Genomic DNA, 27,657 nt, shown 5'->3' with positions numbered 1-27,657 from the left:
GGGGATAGGCCTCGCTCGCTCGCCTGACTCGGCTCCGCCGGAGGGGCGGGCGGAAAAAGGGGGGCGCGCGCGCGCACGGAGGGAAAAAGAGAGAGAGAGAAGGGAAAAGAAAAGAGGCTGCTCCATGACTCCCGGCCCTGAGAGCGCGGGCGCGCGCCGCGGCCGGAGCATGAGCGGCTGCCGCCGAGTGTGAGGGGCTCGCGGGTGGGGAGGGGCGCCGGGTTCCCTCCCCGCCCCGCCGAGGGAGCCGGGAAGCGAGCGATGGTGCGGGGTGGCCGGGGGGATGGAAGCTGCGGCGCGGCTGAGGCGAGGCTGCCCTGCCGCCTCCGCCCCTTCCTCCTCCTCCTCCTCCTGCTGTCGGCGGCGGCGGTGGCCTCCGAGGCTCCGGGGGGGTCCGTCGAGGCGCCCCTTCCCGGGCCCGGCCTGAGCGTCTACATGAGCCAGGAGGAGGTGCGGCGCCTCATCGGTGAGTGAGGGGCGGCGGCTGCCTCTCCGCGTGCGCGCCTGGCTGCGAGGGGGGGAGGGGCCCCGCGGTGTCTCCGTCCAGGCTCGGCTTCCTCCGGGAGGGGGATCCCGAGAGGGCCGTGCGGCGGCGGGCGGGGGGCGTCTGGCCAGGCACCCCCTTCCCCGCCTCTCCCCGCCTGGTCCTGCCTTCGTTCCTTGTACGGCCTTGCTCTGCTAATGCCGCTCAGCGACTCGCCTGCTTGCCAGGGCTTTATGAGAGGGGGCTGGGTTTGGGTTTCGGGGTGGAAACAAAATACGTGGCTGGGGGAGGGAGAAGGGGGGGACCTAATGGCTTCAAATGTGCTTCACGGTGCACATTCCCAAATCCGCGCTTTGCAACTGCCCGGGTGAGGCGCTGACATTCTCCACCCAAAAAGCCACCCCAACCACTTCATGGTGGAGGAGGAGGGAGCGGGAGAAGCCTAGAACCAAGGCCAGCAGCAGCAGCAGCAGCAGACTTTCCTTGGCGGGTGGGTGTGTTTTGCAAATAGGGACGGTCGCACTCAGTTCAGACTCAAGCCCTTTTACGTGCTACAGGGGTTGGTTTCTGGTACTGCTTGTACAGTGCATACACAATAAATTATTTTATGCAGCTGTGCCCTAGAAGTTCATGCTGGGAGATGCTAAATCCTTAAGACTTGACTTTATACACTTTATATGTTAATTTGTTTATCTTGTTCCTAGCATATTGACTGCTTTATGAAACATACCAAAATATGGCAGATTTTGCCTACACTCCAAAGTGAACAACACTGAAATGCTTAAGTAAATGTGTTTTTGGATGGAAGGGTCAGTGATGGCCTTCATTTTGTCACCCTAGTCCTCCTTAAACCTTGTTAATGGAATACAATAAATTTGTGAAATCTCAGTCTAAAACACAAGTCACAGAAATAAAATTTTACGTGCCATAACACATCAATTTATTCTGATATGTATTTTCAAAAAATGAATTTGAAAACATTTGAATGGCACATTGTATATCCAGATACCTATTATTGAAGCTGTTGATTTGTACATGAAGTAATGAATATTCGCAGACTCTTACAAAGACATATTTTACTCAGGAGTAAGCAGTCCTGCGAATATGTCTGCAAAAGTTACAAGCTCAAAATAATAATTATTAACTCATTTGTTCAGGTAAACATTAATGTTCCTCCCCCTGTCTCTTCTACATTACAAAAATTAAAATATAACTGTCTGGTTTTCTCTTTGAAATGCTTACTTGCCACAGGTGACTAGACAAGTGTATATTTATGAGTCTCTGGTTAACTAGATGTTGGGATGGAGAGAAAGGATAATTAAAGTAAGCAATCTTAAACTGAAATTTGCCAATACATAAAGGAAGTTTGATGTAGGTGATTTTATGTCTGTCAAAGAAAGAAACACTTTTTCACATTTTGTTTATAAATTTGCTACAGTATAACAGTGTTCTCTATACAAGTCTTATTTTCATAGCTTGGAAATTTATATTATTAACAACATTTAGTTTTTAGCCAGATGCTTGTCTTTAGATCAGCTGGCTTGCTCTCCTGATGCTGCCTTAAACTAGGTAATTTGTCTGAGGTCACAGAGGCTTTCTATAGTTTCTAGGGGGGCTGAGAATAGGTTTTGACCAGGATGTCATGGAAGAAAAGAACCACTTATGTGGAGGAAGGTGCTAATCGTGATTAAATAAGAAACTGACAGAAGATGGATTCATGTTAAATTTTGTAGGATGGGTATACAGTGGTACCTCGGGTTACATACACTTCAGGTTACAGACTCTGCTAACCCAGAAATATTGCTTCAGGTTAAGAACTTTGTTTCAGGATGAGAACAGAAATTGTGCTCCGGCGGCGTGGCAGCAGCAGCAGGAGGCCCCATTAGCTAAAGTGGTGCTTCAGGTTAAGAACAGTTTCATGTTAGGTACAGTCCTCCGGAACGAATTAAGTACTTAACCTGAGGTACCACTGTAACTGCAGAAAGAGGGGTGTTACAATGTGTTCCTATATGTTTGCCTGGCAGTTCTACTTGATAGGGTTGTGTATATCTCAGACTCATCGGATTGGGACTAGGTACACACAATGTCTTGTGGGAAAGTTTTCACAGTTGTGAATGGATAAAATATTCTTCATAGAATCATAGAGTAAGAAATGACTGAAAGAATGATCTAGTCCAGCCTCTTGCCATGCAGGAATCTGCAGCTGTCCCATGTGCGAATTGAACCTGTGACTGTGGCATTATCAGCACCATGCTCTGACCAACTGAGCTATCCAGTGGTGTAAATCCACTCCAGTCTTGTGTAGGTGTACACAAGGCACTTTAGGACTTCCCAGTTAGACTGATGTGGCAACTTCAAATGTTCATAACTTCTCTCTTTTAAAGCTATCAAACAATGGTTGCAGGACACTATTTTCTCTGGTAGGTCCCTAAGATTATTACAAGACCTCCTTTACTCACACCTTTGTAATCCTAGTAACGTAATTGTCTTCACTTTTTCAAACTTACCGTATCTACGGAACAAGGATGATGGAAATCATTACAAAACCAGAACCTTTAAGGTTCTAAAAACAGCTTGGGGGGGGGGGTCCAGGCATGTCAGTAGTACTTCTGCCTGTACATCGCCGGTTGCCTGTTCCTGTTGCATATCTATGCTATTTACTTCAGCTATAACTCTGCTTTCCTGGGGACTTGTGCAGAGAATATTGTATCACAGAGAAATTATAAAACAAAAAGTGAAAAGGCTTGTTTTCTTTATAATTCTTGCTATAGTTGTCGTAGCCTCTCTTCACCTAACATTTTCAAAGCCATCCTATCTCTTAGTTGATACATTGCAACTTACCGCTCAGATGGTATTGGGGAGTCTTCTGGTAATAATGTACTGCAAAGTTTTAATTAAAGATAGGTACAGTATCTAATGATTTATGCACAGGTACTGAAAGTTGTTTCTGGAGTACTTGCAGTTTCCCTTTCAGCAGCTTTCATTACTGAATACCCAAACAGCTTATAAAATGCTCTTTTGGGGGGCAAAAGCTGGGAGGGAAACTCAGAAAAGCTCTAGCATATGTTCACATCTCTTATCACTGCCTGATAAATTGTATCCAAATGCCCACTCAACTGAGCTGTTTTAACCTGATTTTCAGCTGTTCTCTTAACCCATGGCAGTCACCTGGGCACCACATTCTTGCCTCTCCAGTGGAAAGGCATTTCAGGGTGCTGCAGTTGTTGAGAGACTAATTTATTGAATTGGTGTGTGAGGAAACAGAATATTTGTTGGTGTAGCACCAAACAATGGTTTAGCATTCTAATGTGTGAAGAGAGCCAATGCTTGTTAGGTGTCTTATTTTCCATTAAGTTTGAATAAAGTGCTGAATAAAGTACCGTACTTACGTACTATCTATATTTATTGTTCTATTTTGATCTGAAAATATGGCTGTTAATTTGAATTAAGTGCTTCTCTTAACAAAATATGAAGATACTGCACATTGAAAGACTTGCAGCTTTTAGTGTATAAGGCTAAGGTGTTTTTAAAATCTTTTGAATACTTAACCTTTTGATTTTTTGTATGTTACCATCTCATCAGTTGTATGGTCCTACTTGAATATATCTGCCTGGAGTTGTGTGATATATTGCAGAACAATTATTTCTTAGCTGAAAACTGTCCTTTAACATAGTGCTCAGGGAGAAAAGATGACTATGCAGTAACAATTACTGAAGGCAAAAACAACCTTGAGGAAGGAGCTTACTTTGTTAAGTTGACTGTCTGTATCTTCTTTGAGGATGCTCCAGCTTATTAAATATCTAAGTCTGAGATGGTAGAGACAGATGCTAAAATGGCTGAATATGTTTTCCAGTTGTACAAAGGAGCTGTGCATGATACAGATGTGTTTCACGGTTCCCATTGCTCTTGATGAGGCAGCCTATATCCATCTGGGATCACGAGGCAGAGTGGAACTCAAGCTTAGATAAAGATCATTTTGTGCAGATTAGAGTGCCTGGATAAATTCCAGAGGCCAAATTGTTAGGGCATGAAGAAAATTAATGCTGGCCAGAACTTCATTCTGATGCCCACAAATTTGAAATATGCTTACCAACTCTAGATGTAAAAGTATGTTGATGCAGCAGAATGAATCTTTGGCAGTATTTGTTGTCATGGGATGAGCAATGACACACCAGGACCTGAAAGAACTTTAAATCTTTATTGTACTTTTGCTCTGAATTGTTGTTGTTATTTAGTCGTGTCCGACTCTTCGTGACCCCATGTGCCAGAGCACACCAGGCACTCCTATCTTCCACTGCCTCCCACAGTTTGGTCAAACTCATGTTTGTAACTTCGAGAACACTGTCCAACTATCTTGTCCTCTGCCGTCCCCTTCTCCTTGTGCCCTCCATCTTTCCCAGCATCAGGGTCTTTTCCAGGAAGTCTTCTCTTCTCATGAGGTGGCTTGCTCTGAATATTCATGCCTAAAGAATTTTGAAAGGATGAATGTTTACTATATTTCTGAACACTCAGTAGTCTAATAAAATATATCATTTTACTAATTCAGTGCTGATGGTTTATTACACTGTCGTGATTTCTCTCCCCCTTCATGGTTCATAAATTTTAGTGCAGTGTGCTGTTTTTGAGTATGTTTTATATAATGTGGACAATTGCTTTTAGAGTCGGTGCCAAACTTCAGAATTCTCAGACACAGTCATTGGATTTTAAAGTGAGGACTCCAGAAGGGACTGGAGGCTCTAAAACCTTTTGTGTGCTCAGTTACTCTATGTGATGGTGCCTACAGGATGCAGTGTCTAGTGTGTATTTTCAGTAAGTGGTTCATATTTCTTCTGGACCTGTGAATGACACTATAGGGGTGGGAATCTACTCCTGAAGGACTGTAGTAGATGCAGAGGTCTCTAAGTCCCTTTGTATTCTTGGTGACCTTGTTCAACCCACTAAAGTGCCTAGAGTAGCATTCCCCAACCTGGTGCCCTCTAATCTTTAGGACTACAGTTCTCATCATCCCTGACCATGCTTTATGGGGCTGATGGGAGTTGGAAGCCAGTACAGCTGGAGGGCACTAGGTTGGAAAAGCCTTGTCTTGAGTCTGATTAATAATTACTGAAATTTGAAGAATAACTGATTGATTATGAGATGTCCAGTGGTTGTCTTTGTAATTAATAATGGATTTTAAAATTTGAAACTAATTTGTTATGCTTTGCCTTCAGATAGATTGTGTCTGTACAATTCTAGCTATATAGCCCAGCAAAAACTAGCATGATGCTTGTGTGCACAGTGGTGTCCTTGAGGTTCACTTGATTCCCATGAAACCTCTAAGCCTACCCCCTCACTGTCCCCCTTTTCTCTTTGGAAAAAGTACATAGAGCTGAAGAAGGAAGTTGTAAGAGGTGCACTTTCTCACTTCCTCTTTCAGCTCTGTGTTTTTAATGGTTCCGATTAATTCTCCTTGACTTTTATTCGGATTGCTTGGAAAAGTGAAGTACATGTGTGTGCTCTGTCTCTTGATTTCAGGGGGCGGGGAGTGATTTATGGAAGTCAATTCCCCATGTTACGTATCTGACATGCAGTAAATATTTTGGTCAAACGTACCCATAGGCAATGTAACTTAGATGTGCGAAAAAAGAGCAAAGATAGGGGCAGCATAATATAAGACAATTTGATATCTGCTTGCCTGTTTTTAAAAGATGCAAAAAGCAACATGAAATTAGTCAGAGTTATCTAGTTCTTAGATCCAGGATCTCTTCCTTAGCTTCCTTTAATTAGCTGTGAAAGGCTGTGTACACACCATACATTCAAACTTTAATCTCCCTCCCCCCAAAAAAGAATCCTGGGAACTGTAGTGAAGGGGGCTGAGAATTGCAACTGTCTTCAAGGTAAACTACAGCTCCCAAGATTCTTTGGAGATGAGAAATCTGCTTTAAATGTATGGTGCACAGCCTAAATGATGTAGAATGTCTTCTATTTAGCGTGATTTGTTGCAGCGGGCACAACTAACAACCCTGCCCTAATACCTCATAGTAAACAAATTTATTCAGTCATGAATTGCATTGTAGTGGATGGGAAGAGAAACAAAGACATTCTGAAGGGTCCCTTTGGCACTACTGTGGCAACTGAAGACATGAATTTTAGCTACATTAGGATTTTTGTTCCTATGTTTTGTGTATTCAATAGTATCCATGAGAATTTATATTTGTTGTGTTTCTTCTTAGTTTGTGCCAGAAGTTCTCAAATCTCTTGTTACATTTATGTCTCAACTACGAAACTTGGTGAAGCTCAAACAAAATCAATTGGTTGGGAGCAGCATAAATTTTCATGATGATGTAAGCCCCAAGGAAACAAAACCGAGAAATCAGTTGGCTGCTGGCCTTGCACAGCATCAAGTGAGAGAGGAAAGGGACATATTTGTGCAGTTTCCACCTTCTCATACCATAAGATGCACACATGAACTGGATTGCAAAATAGAAGTTGGAAATACCTTCTGCTCCATGAGAATAGAATTGTGAACTGTTAGGATCGTGCCAGTTCCTGTAGGTCAGTCAGTGGGTATTAGCTCTTGCTATGCATGGTTGTTGGTAAGATGTGAATTGTAGCAGAATATGTAAGTCAAAGGAAGGTGATTAATGTAATGAATGTGATTTTGTGCATACTTGGTTAAGAGGAAAACTTGTATTGCATGTTTCCAAGTCCACATACAAAGGCTTTCTTAGAAAAGTCCCATCTGAATGATTATGGATGATAGCTTAAATTTCTGATAACGCATTCCTAACTTTTAAAAAGCTACCCACTTTCTAAAAAGAAAGGTAAACTGGCACATAGAAATTGTTTTAATTTACAGGAGACACAAGGAACATAAGCATTAAAGATGAAGATAATACTAGAATTTCTTCTAGTAATTCAAACTCTGCTGAACGTTTAGAAAATGAAACCCACCAATTGTCTGTCTTGCTCCTCAAGAGGGGAGTTCTCACAAGAGCCCCTCTTAAATAAACAAAAATCACTTTCCCATGCTAATTGAGGAGAGCTTTTTGTATTTTCTAAAACTGCAAAGATTTAAAGCTCTTTTATGCAAGAGCCCCTTGAAAAAGCCACGGTTTTGTTAAGGCTTCTAGAGTGACATGATCCAGTTTTGTAATGAATACAAGGGTTCCTCAGCATCCTTCATTCTAAGAATGAAATCCCTGCCTCTCCTTGTCTGCTTCATAATGTGTTATGTTAAAATCTTTAAAGAATGACCTTGTATTTCTGTGGTATGGCATAAGCCTACCTTCTTGTTCTATGCTTGATTTAATTTATTCTCTCTGGTTTATGTCCAAGTGTGGAGCACAAAGATATATGTTAATGTGATTTAGGGTTTGCCTGTGCAAAACAGTGTTTCCTCTTAAAATCTAAAGCAAAAAAAAGCAGGCCTTGTCATGTGGTTTGCTTTAAGTTAGGTAAGATCCAGTAACAAGAAACTAGATCCTTGAGCCTTAAGCTTTCTATATATGAGCTTGCTTAATGGGGTCTGCAAGTCAGAAGAGTTTTAAAGTAGATTTGTTTAGTTGATTCCAGAAAAGTTTTTCTTTATGCCAGTTAAATAACTTACTCAATTATTATTCTGTTGTTTTGTCTGCAGTTGATCAGAGAGTCTGTGTACACATTTCCTTGGACATTCATAACTTTTTGTAGTGTTTTCCTTATCTTCTTCCATACTAGACATGACTTAGCCCATAGTTACGTATTTCAGAGCAGCTTTTTAAAACAACAACTACTACTACAACCAAACATTGACACACACCCCTTAGCCTCATCAGAGCTGTGGGGAAGAGGAATGCTTTAATCCTTTGCTCCTGCTGTGGTCCCAATTGGAACTGATGTGGGATTGGAGGAGACTGCACCATCTATACACAATAGCAGGAAAGTTTCCATTGATGCTAAGGACTCATGAATCTATTCTACCTGAGATTTTATCATTTCCAAAGCCTGGTTTGCATGCTGTTTATAATAAAGGTTTATTCTAGGCTTATTGCTCAGAGTGCTCCCATTCCACAACAAGCCAGGCTCTGGCTTGTTTCCTCCCCCATTAAGGAGTAGAGAAGGAGGTGTTTGGGTGGGGGTTGTAGTTGATTTTAAACATTCCTTTAAATGTTGAAGGTAAATTGGGTCAAACTGACTTAACTGGCACTGAATGTTAGATTTCTTCCTCTTAAACAAGTAATCTTTATTTCTTGTTTACTAAATTGCCTGTGGCTGTAGCTTAGCTTTTAACTTCATTTCCATCCCCCTCTTTGTTTTAAACATGTTTTAGGTATTGATGCAGAACTTTATTATGTGAGAAATGACCTGATCAATCACTACGCTCTGTCCTTTAATCTGCTGGTACCAAGTGAGACGAACAGCCTCCATTTCAGTTGGCATTCCAAGGCCAAGGTAAGCACCAACTATTATTTTATGTAGATGAATTAAGCAACAGTATTTATTGTGTGGCACTGGAGGGCTTAACCAGGGTGGGTAACCTAAGACTGAAGCTACATGTGTAAGGTGTGCTACAGCTGGTATAACACACTGCAGCTTTGTCTGTAGCAGTTGTGGTGGGGTTTTGAGACCCTTTGCTGCCTGGAGCAGTTTCATGGATTCTGTCCACCCCCTCTTCAGCTTCAAGCATGGAGCTGGGGGAAGAAAGCAGAAGTCCATGAACTTGTGCAGAATGTGCAGCGTGTGTCCATGATCAACATCCCATTCTTAAATATTGTCCATTTGGAAGTAAACTCCATTGCACCCATAAAACCCCAGTGTACACTTACCAGGGAGAAAGTATCATTGAACACAGTGGGATTTATTTCTTATTAGACATACACTAGGATTGCACTTTAGAAGTATAGTGTGTGAGAAGGCTTTTCTCTTCATTTCATAGGCTTGATTCAAATGACTTGTCCTAAACACAGTTTGGTTTTCATGAATGAGCTTTAGGCTTGTGTGCTGCTTCATCTTTAAATACATAAGAGTCCCTCCCTCCCTGTTTCTCAGTAGCTATAGTTTGCCCAATTCAGATACCTGTAAACCATAATTTTGCCTTGAGTTCAGGATTGGAAACCATACAACATGTATTAAATGGTATCAGTACACACATGAGTCAGAAAAGTTGTTTGACATTTAAAAGGATAGCTGGCTTTTGGTTTTAATATTTAAATATAATTCAAACTGGTATTTTGGCATCCAACTTAATAAAGCTGAAATATTAACTGTTCTGGCAGTATTGAAAACTAGGTCTTTAGGTAGATCTCTGGGGGTGAATGGAAATGTGTTTTTCTGGCAGAAAGTGATTCCCTCCTGTCACTTTGTATTGGTCATCTCCACATCTTGATATGGTTTAGTATCTGTTCTGCTTACAGATCCCTTTTTCTGGTTTTGATCCAGATTCTACCCTTCCCCCTAATAATTGCTTGGTTGAGATGCACGTAGATTAAGGCAATGTCTGATTTCATCCTCTGAATTTACCTTGTTCATTTTTGTTGGACACTTAGCAACATGCTTCTGATAATTTGGTTCTTAATTTATCTCAAGTAGAAATCAGTGCAAATACATACCCTTTTAGTGAGCATATTTTCTTTTTGGCTTGTTCTGCACATCATTACAGATTGAATATAAACTGGGATTTCAGGTTGATAATCTATTGGCTATGGATATGCCACAAGCAAATATTTCTGAACAAGGAGAAGTCCCTCGTACTTTATCAGGTAAGAAGTCTTTCATTACACAAACTGTAATGCTATGTGCTGATGGGGATACCTTCACTGCCTTGATTCATGTGTTGGTAACCTCACGGTTGAACTACTGTAATGTGCTTCATGTGTTTTTTCTTTTGGGATTGATCTGCACACTGCAGCTGGTGCAGAGCACGTGTGACCCAGTTGTGGAGTGAAGTACCTGAATGTGCAGATATTACTCACATGCTGAGGGAATTGCCCTGGCTGCCAGTTAGCTACTAGGGTGTGCTCAAGGTCAGCTATTAGCATATGATCCTTGGAAGAAGGAATGTAACGTCTGTAATAAAATTAATATAAATCCCTGGACAACTCAGGTCCAGGTTTATTTAATGGACCGCCTACCCATGTATAGGACTGTAAGATCACTTTGATTCTGTGGAGAAATTTTACTTGTAGCACCAAACCCTACAGAATATCACAAGGCAGTGACCCCAAAATGGACATTTCCTCCACCTATTGCACATGCACCGTGGAATGCCCTTCCTTCTGAAATACAGTGGACCCTCTGGATATGAACTTAATTCATTCCAGGGGTCTGTGCGTACCCCAAAAAGTCCACATCTAGTGGGTTTACTGCATTCGCAACCTGAAAGTTACATTACCCAAAGGTAATGTAACCTGAGGGTCCACTGTATGTGAAGCACCATCCCATCAGTTTTTTCAGATGTGTTGAAAAACGTACATCAGGCTTTCCCTGACTTGTAAAACTGGACCCTGTTCTTCCAAGATTTCTCTTATCTGTTTTCAAGTCTGTATTTTTGAGATTTGCTTAGAGATTTTAAGTATTAAGCTGTTTGGGGGGGAAATATAATAAAAATAAGCTAATTATACTTGGAGTTGACCTATTGAAATGAGTAGACTCAAGTAACTTCATTGATTTTAGTGGGTCCGCTTTGAGTATGTTAGTTGAAACCCTATATAAGCCATTGTCAAGTTTCAAATCTTGGTTTCTTAATCTTTGAAAAGAATTCAGTGTTTTATGTGGATAGGTAAGTTATTGTCCATGTGCCAATTTTGAAATTCCTAGTTTTATGAATACAATGTTTATAAAGTCAATGTGTTATACCTGTGTGTTGGGGGGGGGCATTTACATATTCATATATTGAAGGTGGTCTGTATATCACTATTTTGTACAATAAAATTAATTTGAAAAGAAGGGATTAGAGAAAAGGATGATTTGAATATAAACCGTAGTTTGTTTAGCCGAAGTGCGGTTTGTCTAAATTCAAGCCAAATTCATGGAAAATACAACTGTCAATAGCTCCTAATTCTGTTGGTTATATACTGTCTCCAATATCAGTGTTAATGTTAGTGGCAGTGGCTGAATAGCAACCACTGGAAAGCAAGAGTGAGTGAAGGCTGTTGCACTCATGTCCTGCTTGTGGCCTCTCACAGGCATCTGGTTAGCCACTCTGGGAACCAGGATACCAGACTAGAAAGGACTTTGGTCTCATCTAGCAGGGCTATTCTTAACTTTCTTAAGGAACAGGAAAGGAGGAATCAAGAAATTGTGTCAGTTTTTAAAATTAGTTTTAAAAGTTACCCTGAGAGCATTTTTGGCTAAAGGTATAAATGCCTTAATTTTTTTAAAAAAAGCTGTAACAAAGGAATTAATAATACTCAGGAGTTAAGGCAGTTTTGCACTGCTGATTTAAAGTGTGTGGTTTTTCATTTTATCATTTAAAAACATGTATGTATGTGGCTTTTCTATTTACAGTGTTTCGGGTGGAACTCTCTTGCACAGGCAGATTAGACTCTGATGTTACGGTACTAATGCAGCTCAACATGACCGTTAATGCTTCCAAAAATATCACAGTCTTAAATTTCAAACGAAGGAAAATGTGCTACAAAAGTAAGACATTTTTATTCACTGTTCATATTAAAGGGGCAATACAGCTTTGTAATTTTTTTCACTTGCATTGCACACAGCTAGAGTCCCTCCACCACCACCCTTTTCCTCTTCTTTCCCTTCCCACCCAGCACCAGAGAAAGCAAGTGTGTAGGAGCTGCCACCAGTGTTGGGAGCTGTAATTTGCCTAGTTGGAAGCAGACATTTCAGATCTGTTTAGATTGGCTTTGAGAGTACTGGACAGACCTGATTGAGCAGTGTGAGGTGAGGGATGTTGGGGTCAGGGGTGTACTGGAGCAGAGAATGTGTCAAAAAGAGCTTCCAATAAATGTGGACAAAAGAATTTCTACAAAGCTTAAAGAAAGTGCAGATGAAAGAGAATATAATACCCAATAACTGCGGTGAAGACTGTAATTGTCTCTAAATGCCATACTCTATAAAACATGGGAGTTTTGCTGCAAACTTAGTAATATTGGCCTATTAAGGGGTTGAAAGAAAAGCACAAACTTTTGAAAAGGCTTGGCCACTGTTTACTGATTTTTGAAAACATTGTTAAATGCTCAATACTAACGTAATTGATTTAATATATTATGAAGTTCCAATATTTTCTTCTTTGACTGCAACTTGTATATTATTTTTGTTGAATTTTAAAGGAATTTTTTTGTATATTGTGATACGATGTTTAAACTTGTTGGCTTATTGTATGTTTGTAAAGATGTCGGCAACATTATTTATTTAAACCCTTTTTATCCTGTTCTTTATTGCAAAAAGCAATTCCATATTCAAAAAAACAGCGTAAAAACCAACATGAAATGGCATAAAGCAAGGCAATCCCAAACTGATGCAATCTGACAATACATTTCCGCAGAGGTCTGGGCAAATAACCAAGGCTCTACGTGGCGTGGAGCTTCCAACAATGTGTGTGCCAGTTGTATTTCAGAGGGAAGGCAATTCCAAAGCTGAGATGCCACCACCAAGAAGGCTCTCCCTGCTGCACTTCTAGCTAAACCTCAGTAAATTTATCAAGCCCAGGCAATCTTGGTACAGGGTCTGGCCTTTAAGGGGAGCAGGTGATTTTAGGGCTTTGCTTACCAGTACTAAAACTTTGCAGCAGTATCTCAGTAAAAGGGATATTTTGTTAACCAGAAAGGATCATTACTAGCATTGGGAATGCAGGAAATCAATATTTAAACCAAGACGCATGACTGGAAACAGAAGCTACCTATAACCAATATGCTTCAGACCTCTAGAAAGGTGGAGACCTAGGGAAGGGTTAACATAATTGGCTACATTTACATGGCCTGAGAAAGTGTGGGTCGCACGGTGGATTTGAAATACAGTAAATAAATTTCTTCTTGATAGCATCTACTCATGGGTATAAATAGTTGCAGTGATTACAGGAAAGCTTGAAAGTTAAATATTGTGTTCCCATGAAACACAAAGGATGAAATACAAATGTATCCATGTGCTAAATCTACCCCCGTTCTGTTGTTGGGTTTTACATCTGAAAGTTCAGCTTATGCTCTTTAATGGGCACATGTTTAAACGAGGGTCAACCATCGGCAGCTAGCATTGTATTTATTTTTTATTTCAAGGCAAGTAAAAGGACCAGTCTCCATGCTACTGAAATCTTGTGGTTGGTGTTACTATGTGGTATGTTACTTCCTCCTTATAGTAGGTGAACTACATTGAATTCTTAGGTTTGCCAGATCTTGATAGACTTTTTTTGATCTGGTATTGATAGAAGATGGAATAAAGTGTTCTTCTGTCCATTGTCTTGGTATGAAAAGTAAAACTCAGAGGAAAAGTGATATCAAATATCCCTTTTTATCCCTTTTGTCTTTAGAACCTGAGCTAGAAGTAAAACCACCAGTATTGGACAAAAATAGCAGCAAAGCTATTTGTAAGTAAATGTGTTTCGTATTTTTAAATGAAATATACCTGAAAGCATTATTCGTATGCAGCATACAGGAGAGGTTGAGGATCTTTGTCATTTTCTTTTAAAATCATCAGTCTACATAATTCAAACACATTTCTTCCCCTTCTGCTGTTAGATAAGGAAAATTGGTCAGTTTTTTAAGAGACAGACTTTTTGTTCATTAATGGAAATTAAAAAGTATAAATGCCCAGCAGCTTGTACTTTCGCATTTTTGTATTTCATGCTTCTTTTATTGATTATTGTGTTGTGAACCAGGTACTCCACCAAGCAGATCTGTAAGAGATTAGTTTTGCTATCAGCCTTTTTATGCAATGTATTTTTGAATTTGCATGTTACATGGCTGAATATTTTGGTATATGAATTGAATTCCTGTGAACAGTAAATAGAGAGAAGGCAACTTGCTAGTGAAGATATTATATTACAAAAAAACTCCATTGGCCTTTTGGTGGAAGCAATTTCATAATTTTTTCATGTTGAGTTATTAGCATAATTAGCTGAGTTCTTTGTAGTGGAGGGCATCTCTCTGTCCTTGGTACTCATCAGAGTCTTCTATTTTTGTACTTCAAGGAAAACAAGGCTTAGAGAAGACTTTAATGTAGAGGTTTTGTATCTAAAGGCTATGATGTTTAGTTTTTCTAGGCATCTCTTAGTGACTGTTTTCAATATTTTATATTTAGACTTCTAAAACTAATCTTGGAAGTCACTTTTTTCCTTCACCATAAGCTTAAATTATATACTGCAGTATAATAGGAAAATAAAAATAAACATGTTACTTAGTCATTTGTATGTGAACTTAGCTGAAGCTGGCAGATGTTATATCCATTTTGTTGCAGTAATGCTTTGCTCTTCCATTTCAGTTGATCCTGTAAATGCAGCTCCCACCACTTCTACGCGTGTGTTTTATATCAGTGTAGGAGTTTGCTGTGCAGTCATATTCCTGGTAGCAATAATACTAGCTGTTTTGCATCTTCACAGTATGAAGAGAATAGAATTGGAAGACAGGTAAAGAAAAAAACATGGACTTCAATTTTCTTTCCAGTTTTCATGTTTGAGACGTTATATGGACTTCTTGATGCACTAAAGGTAGCTCCTAGGCTTTGGCAGAGTTGACATTGAGAACTTAATGTCAGTGCAGTATATAACATATTTTTCAATGTTCCCAGATAATGCAATACAAGACTTACTAAGTTATCAGGCTGCTAGCGATGTTGGCTTAATACTACCTCAAGTTTCAAAGGCAGTATGTCTCTGAATACCAGTTGCAGGGGAACACAAGTGGGAGAATACTATTGCATTCATGTCCTCCTGTTTGTGGACTTCACATAGCCATCTGGCTAGCCTCTGTGAAAACAGGTTGCTAGCTACATGGGTGTTGAGCCTAAGCTAGTGGGGCTGCTCTAAGGGACTGGCATATTCTGTGAAATAGATTTAAGATTAATCATAATAGATTCAAAATAGCACTGGTTAAGGAATGCTGATAGTTCTTGGGATTCTCCCACCCCTAGATTCTCTCCATTTAAATAATATTCTTAAACTTCATTTCCTTACTTACAATCTGCACAGCCCTAACAGTTGGACTGAAAATGAAGATTCTTGGAGCAAGGGGTGATTTATTGGGGTGGGGGGAGATCCTCTAACATCACTGAATAATACTTGAAAATATGTTTTAAAATGTGTGGCTGTTACTCCTTTTTAAAAAATAGATGCATTTCTTTATTGTGGTCGTAGTCAATCTACAAAGACAGGTGCAAATACTCAATAGAGGTCGTCCCCCCCAAGTGCTATATATGCACAGTCCAACTGCTTTTCTCTGTTGGGGACATAAACAAGAACATTCTGACTTCTGTTGTACATATCACTAGCTAAACTCTGGAAAAATGCTTGGCCCAGTATAGTTTCCCTTACATCTGTTCTAATTTATTTGAAACCTATAACACATCAGAACTCAATCTACAAACTTAAAAGTTTGGACTTTTCTCGCTACGCTACAGATTTTGTCCTTTTCGGCAAGATTTGCAATAGTTAAAGGGTTAAAGTTGGAATTGCTTAAATTACGGTTGATTTGATTGAAAATGTTATTAATCAAAATGCTGTTTGATTTCTTTTTCGTGTTTTGATATTCATTTAAAGTATTACAAGCTTTTGACATTTTTGCTATATTCAGGTTGAGATTTGGAGAAGTCTGGGTTCGTTAATCTTTTTTAACTGCACAACTGAAGTGGTATCTTAGCCTCAGCAGAAGTTAAATGGTTGAAAATTAGAAAATGATTGTGTTTTCTTTTCCAAAACAGCATTAGTGACAGCAGTAGTTCTCAGGGCTTATCTCAGCCCTCAACGCAAACAACACAGTACCTGAGAGCTGACACACCAAACAACGCAACACCAATTACTAGTAAGTGTTAATCTAATTACAGATACCCACATACCTCAACTTTCTATGTATGAGTGTTAGTCATAGTGATCTAAGAGATCATACTGATGTTGACTAGCAGGAAAATGTGTGAAAAGTCTGGAGTTGGCATCCTAGTGACCTTTGTTTCTCTGGGCTATAAGATCACAATACGGCACATTGTATGAGAAACGGGATTCTCAGCCCATAGAGAACCCTGAATTTTTTTCAAAGGCTCCTCCCTGATTCTCCTATATAAATGTTCAATCCCCCTGAAGGAGCTAACACAGGGATGACATGGTTTTGCCAAGTGCATGTAGCTCTGCCTGGAGTGTCTGTTTCATTGCTAGATCTCAGCCTGCACTTATTTTCAGACTGCTGGAAAAACACTTAATGTGTACGGGTAGGATGATGACCTGCAAGTCATTTTTTCTGTGTGTTCTTCTGTGCTGCCTCAGATTATTGACATGTCCATGCCCTTCTCCTTTGTGAGACTGCAGCAGACACTGTTGCCATGTGTTCAAACTCTTCTCTGTATATCTAAGGACTAGAATGCATAATTGTTAATTTTCACCATACTTTTAAATTGGTTGAATCAATTGACTTGGATCCTAAAATAAGTTAACTTCAGTAAGCTCATGAAGGACAATTTGCTGCCCCCACCCGTATTCCTGCAAAAAGACTGGGGGATCCCCCTGAATGATGTGGGTTCGGGCGTAGGGGGAAAAGAAATGTTTCCTGTCCCATTACACTCTGAGTGCCCATCCCACAATTTCAAGAGGTTCCCAGAATGTAGCACAATACTACAAATGGTCCCAAAGTGGGTTGAATGATAGCATCCATCATCACTGTTTGTGTAAGTAATAGGGAGCTTTCTTATCAGTGGATTTGGCTGTGTTCTAACTTCATTGTTAGAGGCAGTTGTTGTTGTTGTTGTTTAGTCATTTAGTCGTGTCCGACTCTTCGTGACCCCATGGACCAGAGCATGCCAGGCACTCCTGTCTTCCACTGCCTCCCGCAGTTTGGTCAGACTCATGCTGGTAGCTTCAAGAACACTATCCAACCATCTCGTCCTCTGTCGTCCCCTTCTCCTTGTGCCCTCCATCTTTCCCAACATCAGGGTCTTTTCCAGGGAGTCTTGTCTTCTCATGAGATGGCCAAAGTATTGAAGTCTCAGCTTCAGGATCTGTCCTTCCAGTGAGCACTCAGGGCTGATTTCCTTAAGAATGGATAGGTTTGATCTTCTTGCAGTCCATGGGACTCTCAAGAGTCTCCTCCAGCACCATAATTCAAAAGCATCAGTTCTTCGACGATCAGCCTCCTTTATGGTCCAACTCTCACTTCCATACATCACTACTGGGAAAACCATAGCTTTAACTATACGGACCTTTGTTGGCAAGGTGATGTCTCTGCTTTTTAATATGCTGTCTAGGTTTGTCATTGCTTTGTTAGAGGCAGTATGCAATGCTAATTGCAGGGAATCACAGATGGGAAGATTACTGTTTCACTTGTGTTCTGTTTGTGGGCCTCTAGATGGTGTTGGGCTATAGCCTCCATCATCCCCAGACAGTGTGGCCAAATATTCTGTGCTACTGTTCTTGGGGCAACAGTTCCTTAGACTGCACTGCTGTTAGTAGTTTCTCTTTGACACTTCCCTATTATGGGGCAGCAAGGTAACCATTAAGATGTGCTAGATCAGAAACTGATTGAAAGGACAATGCCCTAGCAATTTCATACAATTAGGATAATGTTTGATTCTAAAAAACCTCAAGGAGGTTTCGAAAAACAGTAATATCTATGAGTGTCTAGATCGTCTGAGCCCATTAGACTAGAATGGAATACCAGCAAGAAACGGTTCTTGGAAGTAAAGGATCAGTCTCTGCAACTGCAGCTCTTTGAGACATTGGGAAGAATTGGGGCAGGAGAGTATTTCGTTTATGTAACCTTTCCTCCTGCTGAAGAGACCTCTCAGTTTGTTGCTATGAATGTTCCAGATTGACCAGCTGCATAAAGCTTCGCCCAGTCTACATAAACAAAAGTCCTTGTGAAAGGCGTTGGAACATTTCTTACTAGAAACCAAAATAATTTTGAGATGCTTTACTTTACCAATTTTTAAAAAATTATAAACACAGGATTCACTTTTCATATAGCAATGTCTTCTAAAGCCCAGAAGAGGGCAATGTGTTTGCTTTCTTGTTTGTTTCAATCTTGTAATGTGTATGATACTCAGTAATTAACCAGAAGATCATTATTCTTATTGCATCCTGTGGCAAAACATTAAATACTTACAAGGTACTATCCAGGGCCATAGGTTTCTTTTCCTGCATGTTTTATTTGCAGCATACTTTCATCTCTAGAAAATGATGAATACTCCTATTTACATTTGGTATTTATATTGGTATTGTTTGGATCTGCTGGCTCCTCAGGTTATCCTACTTTACGAATAGAGAAGAATGACCTTAAAAGTGTAACGTTGATGGAGGCAAAGGCTAAAGTAAAGGACATAGCAATCTCCAGAGAGAGGATAACATTAAAAGACGTTCTTCAAGAAGGTACGAATAAACAGTTCCTCATATGTGTCAATATGCAATCAATCAGATGATATGCTTTTCATTTTTCTTGGCCTTTTCTATGGATTGTTGATACCTCAAATGACTGGTGGTAGTTATAAGTAGAGTGGATTGTTTAAATAGCCAACAAAAAAATGGGCATGTTTCTAACAATGATGTCTAAGAATGGTTCAGCCATTATTTCTAATCTAGGCTAATGTGTCTGATAAGTGTGCAATTCCATTTTTAAGAGGTTAGGTGTGTAGGATTATGTTTTGTACATAATGATTTTATCCATACTGTTTTTGAAAAGCAATACCATATTCATTGCTGCTTATCCTGGGTATAGGGAATATACATCTTATTTCCCCGAAATCTTGGTAATGTGCTTAATGAAACTAAACTGGGGAAAACAGGGCCTCGTTTTATTTTTTCCTAATCTTCTGGTCAGTCTTGTAAACCAGCATATTTTTTAAGGTTTGATCAGTTTCTCTACTAATCTGTGGGCTACATTTTTGCAGGTAAGCTTACTAATCCACAATGTTAGCAAAAGAGGGTTTCACGAAAATGTTAAAACTTCTATTGCTTATGTTGGCAATCTCCCTTTGAACTCCTCTAAACTAGATTGACAAATAATGGTTCAAGTGCCAACTACAAAAAGGTTGATGAAATGCTGAACAAAGAGGCCATGGATGGATGTGAAGTTTCATAAGAGGAGAGTCCACTGCTAACCTTGATTTCCCTTCACTGTTGATTTACTGAATGTGTATACAAATTTCTGTTGACCTCATTTTCTTCGTTCATTGCTCTCATCCTCAGGCACATTTGGTCGAATTTTCCATGGAATGCTAATAGAAGAAAAAGACCCTACTAAAGAAAAGCAGATGTTTGTAAAAACAGTAAAAGGTAGGCTTTCAGCATGACTTTTGTTCAGCGTTAGGCAGGTTATAGGATAGTCATTGCTTCTGCAAAACAGTTCTTTCTTAGATGTATTGAAAAATGAATGTTGGGGCAAAACCTCTTCCACAATCGCAGAATTCCAACAGGTCGCGTTCTAGTAATTTTTCTGCCTCTGGCTTCAGTTTATTGAATTGGGTGTGTATATTTCAGGTATGTATTTTGAACCAAACATGGAGACCCCCTAAGAAGTAAAGAGGGGGTGGTTTGGTGAGCTAGTACATACTTGGGAGACGGCTGGCTTCCATTGAGCCTTGGGAAAATATATGGTTGAGGGAAGACCATTCCATAGTCTAGTAGGTTAGCTCTGCAGCTTGGGAGATAAAAGGGGACACAGGGGGAAAAAAAGGCCTGAATGGTAAGTAAAGAGGGACCGTAGCACTAGCTAATTTTTGTCTAGTGTGGAATGTGAAGCTCATAGCCCCGAGGAGAGAGGAAGTTACAGGTCCCAACATCTAAAAATGAGTGAACTATTTTGAATGTTCAGCTGATTGCCAGAATTCACTGGTCCTTTTTCACATGAAGCTTCATCTCATGGCCCCTCATCTCAGTCCCCTCAGAAGTTTTGTGGAAGGACAAGGAAGGCAAGCCACTGCCTTAAGTTTATTATAAAGATTTAGTGACCACAGACCGTGGCTGAATGCAAGTTCCCAAGTCCAGATTCTGGCATCTCTTTAAAAGATTTGGAGTATCAAGGCTGAGGGAAAGACCTTGGAGAGGTACTACTGGCCATAACAAAAAGTTTGTGAACTACGTGGATCGTCGTTCTAAGGCAGCTTCATATGTTCCTCTCTGTGATCTCTCCCCACAGTCTCTTAAAAGGGACTGTGACAGCCTTTTCCTTTTTACCCACCACACTGCAACATTTTGTCAATTTCATCTTAAGCTATGTGACCCATGCTTAAGTCCTATTGAAAATAGTGGGACCTAGTTCACAAAGTCTAACTTAAATCCCATTGATTTCAATAGGATTTTTAATGCAATTAACTTGGTCTGGATCTTGTTCATCAAGAATGTTTAATATCTTAGTATGTGATTTTGCTATTTGAGGATTTTGGATTTTATGTGTGTCTGTCTGTTAGCTGTTTTTTTGTTTGTTTTTTTGCCTATGCAAATTTGTTCTAACAAGCTTTTGGCTTTTTAGATCAGGCCTCAGAAGTTCAAGTGACAATGATGTTAACAGAAAGCTGTAAACTCAGAGGTCTTCATCACAGGTTAGCGCTCTTCAAAATGAAAGCAAAGTTGTTTTAATTTGTATTTGGGAATTTGATGGCTTATCACCTAAAGTTTAGTTTCACAACAGTCTATTGAAAACAGTTATTAATTATTGCTTATTCTGCAAAAACACTTCACTAGACTTCAGTTTTAGTCTTCATGTGAGCCATCTTCAGTGGGCAAAGTGCAACTTGAAGGTGCCTGGAATTGAAGTGTACTTTGCATATGCTTCATTCAAGAATTCTCAAATAACGAATTTGGCCTATAATGCAATTGCGAAAAGCTATTTGGCTATGATTGCGAGCAGTGTTTGTGCTTAAAAAAGGGGGTATACATTTTCCTAAATTATAAATCAAGGAAATGGGATACATGGTGGTAATTGTGCAGTACAATGGACCCTCTGGACACAAACTTAATTTGTTCTGAGGGTCCGTATTTACCCTGAAAAGTCTGCATCTTGAAGCACCGCTTCTGTGCACGTGCACAGCGTGATAGAGTGCTTCTGCGCATGCGCGCGCAGCAAAACCCAGAAGTATACACTTCTGGGTTTGCCGCGTTCGCAACCCAAAGGTTACATTAGCCGAAGGTAACGTAACCCTAGGGTCCCCTGTACAATTGTGGGACTATTGGTTGAACAGCTAATGGAATCCACCACCAACCAGAACTATATTTCTTTCAGAAATCTGCTTCCCATTACTCACGTTTGTATAGAGGAAGGAGAAAAACCGATGGTACTCTTGCCTTATATGAACTGGGGGAATCTCAAGCTGTTTTTGCGACAGTGCAAACTGGTAGAAGCTAACAATCCTCAGGTAAGAAGTGGCTAATCTAGAATATAAAATGGTTGGTCACCAATTTAGATTTAATTAAAATTCAAACTGTCAAGATCATGGTGAATTTCCAAGGGATTCATAGGTATGAAAAACTCATTCAGTAGAACAGCCTTTGCCAACCTGGTGCCCTCCAGAAGTGTTGGACTGCAGTCCCATCGACCCCAGCACAAAGCTCATGGGAGTTGCAGTCCAAAACACCCAAAGGACACCAGGTCAGTGAAAGCATCAGTAGAGCCTTAGAAAACAGACATGGTAACAATATTTTAACAACAATTTGCTTTAATGTTTCATTCTCTGCTTAAATACATGTTGCTTCTTAATTACAAACATAGAAAAGTAGTGTGATAACAAGGGGAAGGCTGAAACATCAAGTGTAATCCTAATATTCCCAGTCCTGCTAGGGCAGCTTCTCAAAATTGTCTTAATCTCTTCTGCTTCCCAGATTAGGAAAGCCAACATTTGTGTTTTCAGGGGCCACATTGTTCTTCAGAGGGCCACCAGCATATGTTGGGCCATTCCATCACAAGAGGCTTGTGACACAGTAGATGTCATCTAGCAGGAAGAGCTTCACAGTATGTGCTTGTTTACATACTCCTGCATCTCAGGATGCTGAATTATATGCCCAGTGCATATAATCAGACTCCTGTGCCTTGTGAAAGCTAGAACCGAGCAGATCACAGTGACTTGCACCTAACACACAAAGGGTTCTGTTCTCCCTTCTCACAGAAGTGGTAGCAGGAAATGCAGCAGAAATTTTGTTAACTCTGGTTTTTGCCACTATGAAAGCAAATTAGATATGGTGTCCCTGAGTTTTGGGACAAGCACCAGCAGTTTTCATTTTATTGGAAGGACAGCCTCTTTGGATCTCAGTTTTTCAGTGAAAATTGACAGTAAGAAAAGCTTGTACTTTGGACAGGTAGCAAATAATGACTAAGCTAGGATTTTTTATTCAAGCATATTTATTTTTTAAAAAATTAGCTCCACCTTTTCATTTCAAGGAGGTTTGTAATTGTAATCTCTATTTCTATAGGCAATTTCACAACAAGATCTTGTACATATGGCTATTCAGATTGCCTGTGGAATGAGCTACTTGTCCCGAAGAGAGGTCATTCACAAAGACCTGGCTGCTAGAAATTGTGTGTAAGTACTGAAGTGTAAAGGGCTAAAGACACTCAGTTGGGGGCAATGTAAAATGCTCCTCTAACAGGTCTTCTGTCCATTCACTGTACAAGTCACTCTTTCCCATTGCAAGCTGATAGCTGCACCTGCAGCATAATAAAGAGATGCCTGCAGAGAGCACCAGAAATCAAAGTATGAGGTACCACAGCACTAGAAGAACTTAGTAGGTATCGGCCAGCATCTACCATATTTGTGGAAAATATGACCATGTTGTTTTAGGTTGCTTATGCAAATGAATTGTTGTCTTTGTTTGCAATTATTCCATAAAAAGCCAGTTCCAAATGTTTTCTCTCAATATAATGTGACAAGAAACAGAAACTATGCTTGAGATATTTTAGATAGGGGGTGCTTTGATTCTTAGCATTTGGGCCACTAGGGCCACCCCCCTTGTCTTAATAGGGAAAGCTAAGGTTCACAGTTGCCTTTATGCAATACCATTTTTGGGCATCTGTCCCTCATTTGTTAAGAATTTGTAGTAGTTGACCGTTGGCAATAGGCTACATTCCTGCACATGCTGGAGCAATGAAATAGGAAGGTATCACGCTACCAATATGCAGTTTGTTAGGTTTTTATTTAAAAAGAAAAAAAAAGTTTAAAATGACATCAAAGTTCTTGATACATGTCTTACTCCAAATTGTTTTTGCACTAGGCATAGTAGGCTAGAGTATGTCTAAAAATGCATTGTCATTTCCTGAGTGTCACCTAGGTAGTGCTGCAAATGTGACATAATATGACTGTAAAGAGCTTAACTTACCCATCTAAGTGGTTGTCTGTGTGTATTTTAATATACAGCATTGATGATGCACTTCAGGTGAAGATTACAGACAATGCCCTGTCCAGAGATCTATTTCCCATGGATTATCATTGCCTCGGAGACAATGAAAACAGGCCAGTGCGGTGGATGGCTCTTGAAAGTTTGGTTAACAATGAGTTTTCCGGCGCTAGTGATGTGGTAAGTTAAGATATGGTAGCAGGACAAAAACATAGGGCAGGAATCAACTATTGAGTGCCATCAGGCTTTGGATTGTTCTACAGCACTTCCTCCCTCCTTCCTCCCCCCACAACCCCCAAGATTGGCTCTGGGTTGGTCAGGAGAACCCCAGAACAGCAAATGAGGAGAGGAGATGTGGGAATCGTTCTGTCCTGCAAGTCAAAATGCTTGCCTTGATTGAACAATTGCACGATGTAGAATTCCTCCCGTGTATTTTTAAATTAAAACAACAATGAGAGTTGTAAAAATCTTCATACAGAACAACTTACTTGTTAGGTAAGTAGCCTTTGGATAAACAGCAAACCCACACTGAATATCCTAGTATTCATTTTAATAAGTTAAGTTTGAGGAGATTATAGAAAAAGAAATTTGAGGCTAACAGAACTGGCAGTGGTATCCAGCGTTGATCATACCCAGGGTAGACCCATTGAAATCAGTAGGCATACTCTAGGTATGACCACTGGAGTTTAGTGGCATGATAATAGGAAATAATACACACACCACAAGTGTTGAATCCTTTAAAAATATGTGCAATTCATATTGAGACATCCACCACAGTTTTGTATTTTGAAGTCATAGCTGAGTAAAAGCAGTAACACAAATACCTCTGGTAACTATTTGTAGGTCTGATAGGCCATTTTATGCCACAGCAGTTTGCTTTCAAGCTTTATTTGAAATAAAAGATGGACTGAGCCCCTTATTTGCAAGAAAGTGATACTTGTTTGAAAGAAATATGAAACATTCCTAAAATCTAACCAGTTATTATATGTGATACTCTTTCCAGTGGTCTTTTGGAGTAACCTTATGGGAACTGATGACTTTGGGACAAACCCCATATGTAGATATTGACCCCTTTGAGATGGCAGCCTATCTAAAAGATGGATACAGGATAGCTCAGCCAATCAACTGTCCTGATGAATTGTAAGTGACTGTTAGAGTTGCATAATAATTCTTAAGATTGTGTATGTAGGTGGAAAAGAATGTCTATGATTAGTCGGTGCGAACTAATAAGAACTACTGTGTTTGAAAGGATTATACATTCTACATTAATTGGACTTCATTTGGGTATAGGAGGGTTCGGCACGATGCGCTTGTGCATGGCAACACGTCAATTGGATGCTCGTAAATGGGAGGCTGCCTGTATGTTGGCATTTCTATCCCTCTGTGTCTTGAAGACTGGGAAATATGGTGTGATTAGTGAAGTCCTCAGAAGTGATCAAAAGAATGACATTAGATACATGCAGTAAAGTGCAACTCATACTCTTGACTCAGTGAGGACCATGTGGGGAACAACTGAATAGGTGGAGAATATGTCCTGTTTCTTATATGTGTGATACAAATTACTGTGGCTGACGTTGTAGTAGTCTGTGGTTCCTCTTCCACTTGTTCTGTTGCTATGGAATAAAGTTCTATCCCTCCATTCATTGCTGAAGTGCTTTGTCACAATTCATGGTTCCTTCTTTTGGGGACATAAGCAGTTAATCTCAGTCTTAAATTGACTCATACTGATGCTAGTGGTGTTTCAGGTTCTTTTTTATCATACTCCTTGGAACTACTCTGTTAGGAGTTGAGGCTGCTTTTAAAAGGAAGATTGTGAAGTTGCATGTAATTTTACATTTCCTAAAACCGTTCATGCATACATGCACATATATAGCACTAAATCTTCTGAGAAATCATTACAGTTTCTTACTTAGTAACCCTCAAAAACTATACTAATCTGACCACTTGAGGCTTAAATTTTGAGCCTGTTATGCACTGAAGCAAAACTTAGTCATTAGATCCCTATCCTGGTTCAGTTTCTGCCCACTGTATTCCAGAGGTAAGCAGTTATTTTTAAGTCTGTGCTAAAGTTAGTTTGCTATAAGCTGCTGATAAAGATGTTTCTAACAAAACACATAAATTTAAAGTGGATGTTAAATATCTTGCAAAAACTTCAAATACTGAAAAGAAAAGAAATCTGAAAAGAACAGAGAAGATAAGCTGTGTTCTTTAAAAGGGTAACCAACTATGAGACATTAGGTTGGGGAGTATCTTCACTAGACGTCACCTGCCGTAGATTTCTAATTTTCACCCAGGTGAAAATGTGAAATACTTTCCACGTTGCTAAGGTCTCCAATACTTACCACACATTAAAGCGTGTGGCAGGGGATGAAAATATCACACTTTTAAATACCTTTACTTACTGTGTGTTAATTTGTTGGAAGCTGCCCAGAGTGGCTGCGGGTAACCCAGTCAGATGGGTGGCATATAAATAAGGAACTATTACTCTGTTACTAAACCTGTGGCCAAAGGGCTTACCACTTGTGTCAAGCTTACTTACCTTTGTTTGTTTTTTTTTTTTATCGTCCAGATTTGCTGTGATGGCTTGCTGCTGGGCACTGGACCCCGAGGAGAGACCTAAATTTCAGCAGCTGGTGCAGTGCCTCACCGAATTCCATGCAGCATTGGGAGCCTATGTCTGATGCCAGGCATACACACTCTGCTCTACTTGGAAAGAGACGCTGTGTCCATGTAACAGTGAAACGTGGCGTTTGCATCTATTTATATACACTATAACGTCTATCTAAAACACATTATTTGGAAGTAGGCTTCACTGATTTCAGTGGATTTTTCACACTGGGATCAGATCACTGGGATCAGGGAGCCCATGTGTGAAGCAGAGACACTAACTAGAAGATTGCCTTCTTCCAAAATCACTGTGCCTTAACAAAGCAGTCTGGCGTTTTTTGTAAGGTTAGCTTATATTCTACTTGTCACTTAAGTGGAAATCAGACATTTTTAATTTCCCAACCTGAAACATAAGTATAAGAGACTGGAATGTGAATTGGATGAATTTTTGGCACTGTTAAAGAAGATGCAAACTTAATTTCACAGGTGCTTGAACTGATGTATGGGGGCATTTGTGTAAAAATCTAAAGTAGCAAAAAGAATTTCTCCTTCCCCCACACCCCAAAAAAGACTTGTGCTGCAGCTTAAACTATTTAAAATGACTTGACTGGTTTTGGTGTTCAGGTTTGTAGTTGGAATAGCCTTTTTTTTTTAAGTATCCATTGCTTTTTTTTAAAGACGACAGCACAATATGGTTGGAACCACAAGTGGCCTTTTTATTATGTTTTAATCCCATTCTTAAACAATGGTTGGGGGGGGGCGAAGCTTACCTCCAAGATGCATCATTCCCCTTTTAAAAGTGACAGACAGTTCTACGAAGCTGTTTCCAGTTTACCTCAAGAGTAAAATGGAGCCTCATGTTGCAAGGCTAAAACCGCTTAGAGGTTTTTTTCTGCAATCAAGCGGTATATAAATTTTATGGAAAAAAGAAAAGTGCTAGAGGCCTTCAGAGAAGTGCCAAAGCAGCCCTCTATTAAGAGCCTTTCACCTCGGACTGTAGAATGCAGATTTTCTTGTTAAAAAGGTACTGGTTTATGTGTTTAGGATTTTTTATGACCTGAAAAGGAATTAAATATATAAATATATAAATATATTTGTAAATCCGCATTTGAAGAGTAAAAATATCTGTATATTA

The 27,657-nt window shown here is 39.8% G+C and overlaps 1 protein-coding gene across 2 annotated transcripts; it reads left to right on the top strand.

The window, feature by feature from the left end:
- RYK (receptor like tyrosine kinase) lies at positions 1–27,657 on the top strand. Of its 2 annotated transcripts, none has more exons than XM_028730911.2 (15): positions 1–466; positions 8,775–8,896; positions 10,104–10,203; positions 11,951–12,085; positions 13,929–13,985; positions 14,879–15,023; positions 16,313–16,413; positions 18,837–18,962; positions 19,779–19,865; positions 21,061–21,130; positions 21,811–21,943; positions 22,995–23,104; positions 23,936–24,095; positions 24,919–25,055; positions 26,485–27,657. In XM_028730911.2, exons 1-15 carry the CDS (start codon positions 262–264, stop codon positions 26,594–26,596), a joined length of 1,800 nt encoding a protein of 599 aa, XP_028586744.2. In that variant the 5' UTR covers positions 1–261; the 3' UTR covers positions 26,597–27,657. The 2 variants fall into 2 exon arrangements, with proteins under 2 accessions (XP_028586744.2, XP_077786122.1); XM_077929996.1 differs by having other exon boundaries at positions 16,313–16,414; positions 18,829–18,962.

This window comes from Podarcis muralis, chromosome 6 (genome assembly GCF_964188315.1).
Source record: "Podarcis muralis chromosome 6, rPodMur119.hap1.1, whole genome shotgun sequence".
Classification (NCBI taxonomy): Eukaryota; Metazoa; Chordata; class Lepidosauria; order Squamata; family Lacertidae; genus Podarcis; species Podarcis muralis.
This window is presented reverse-complemented; position numbering and strand designations above follow the sequence as displayed.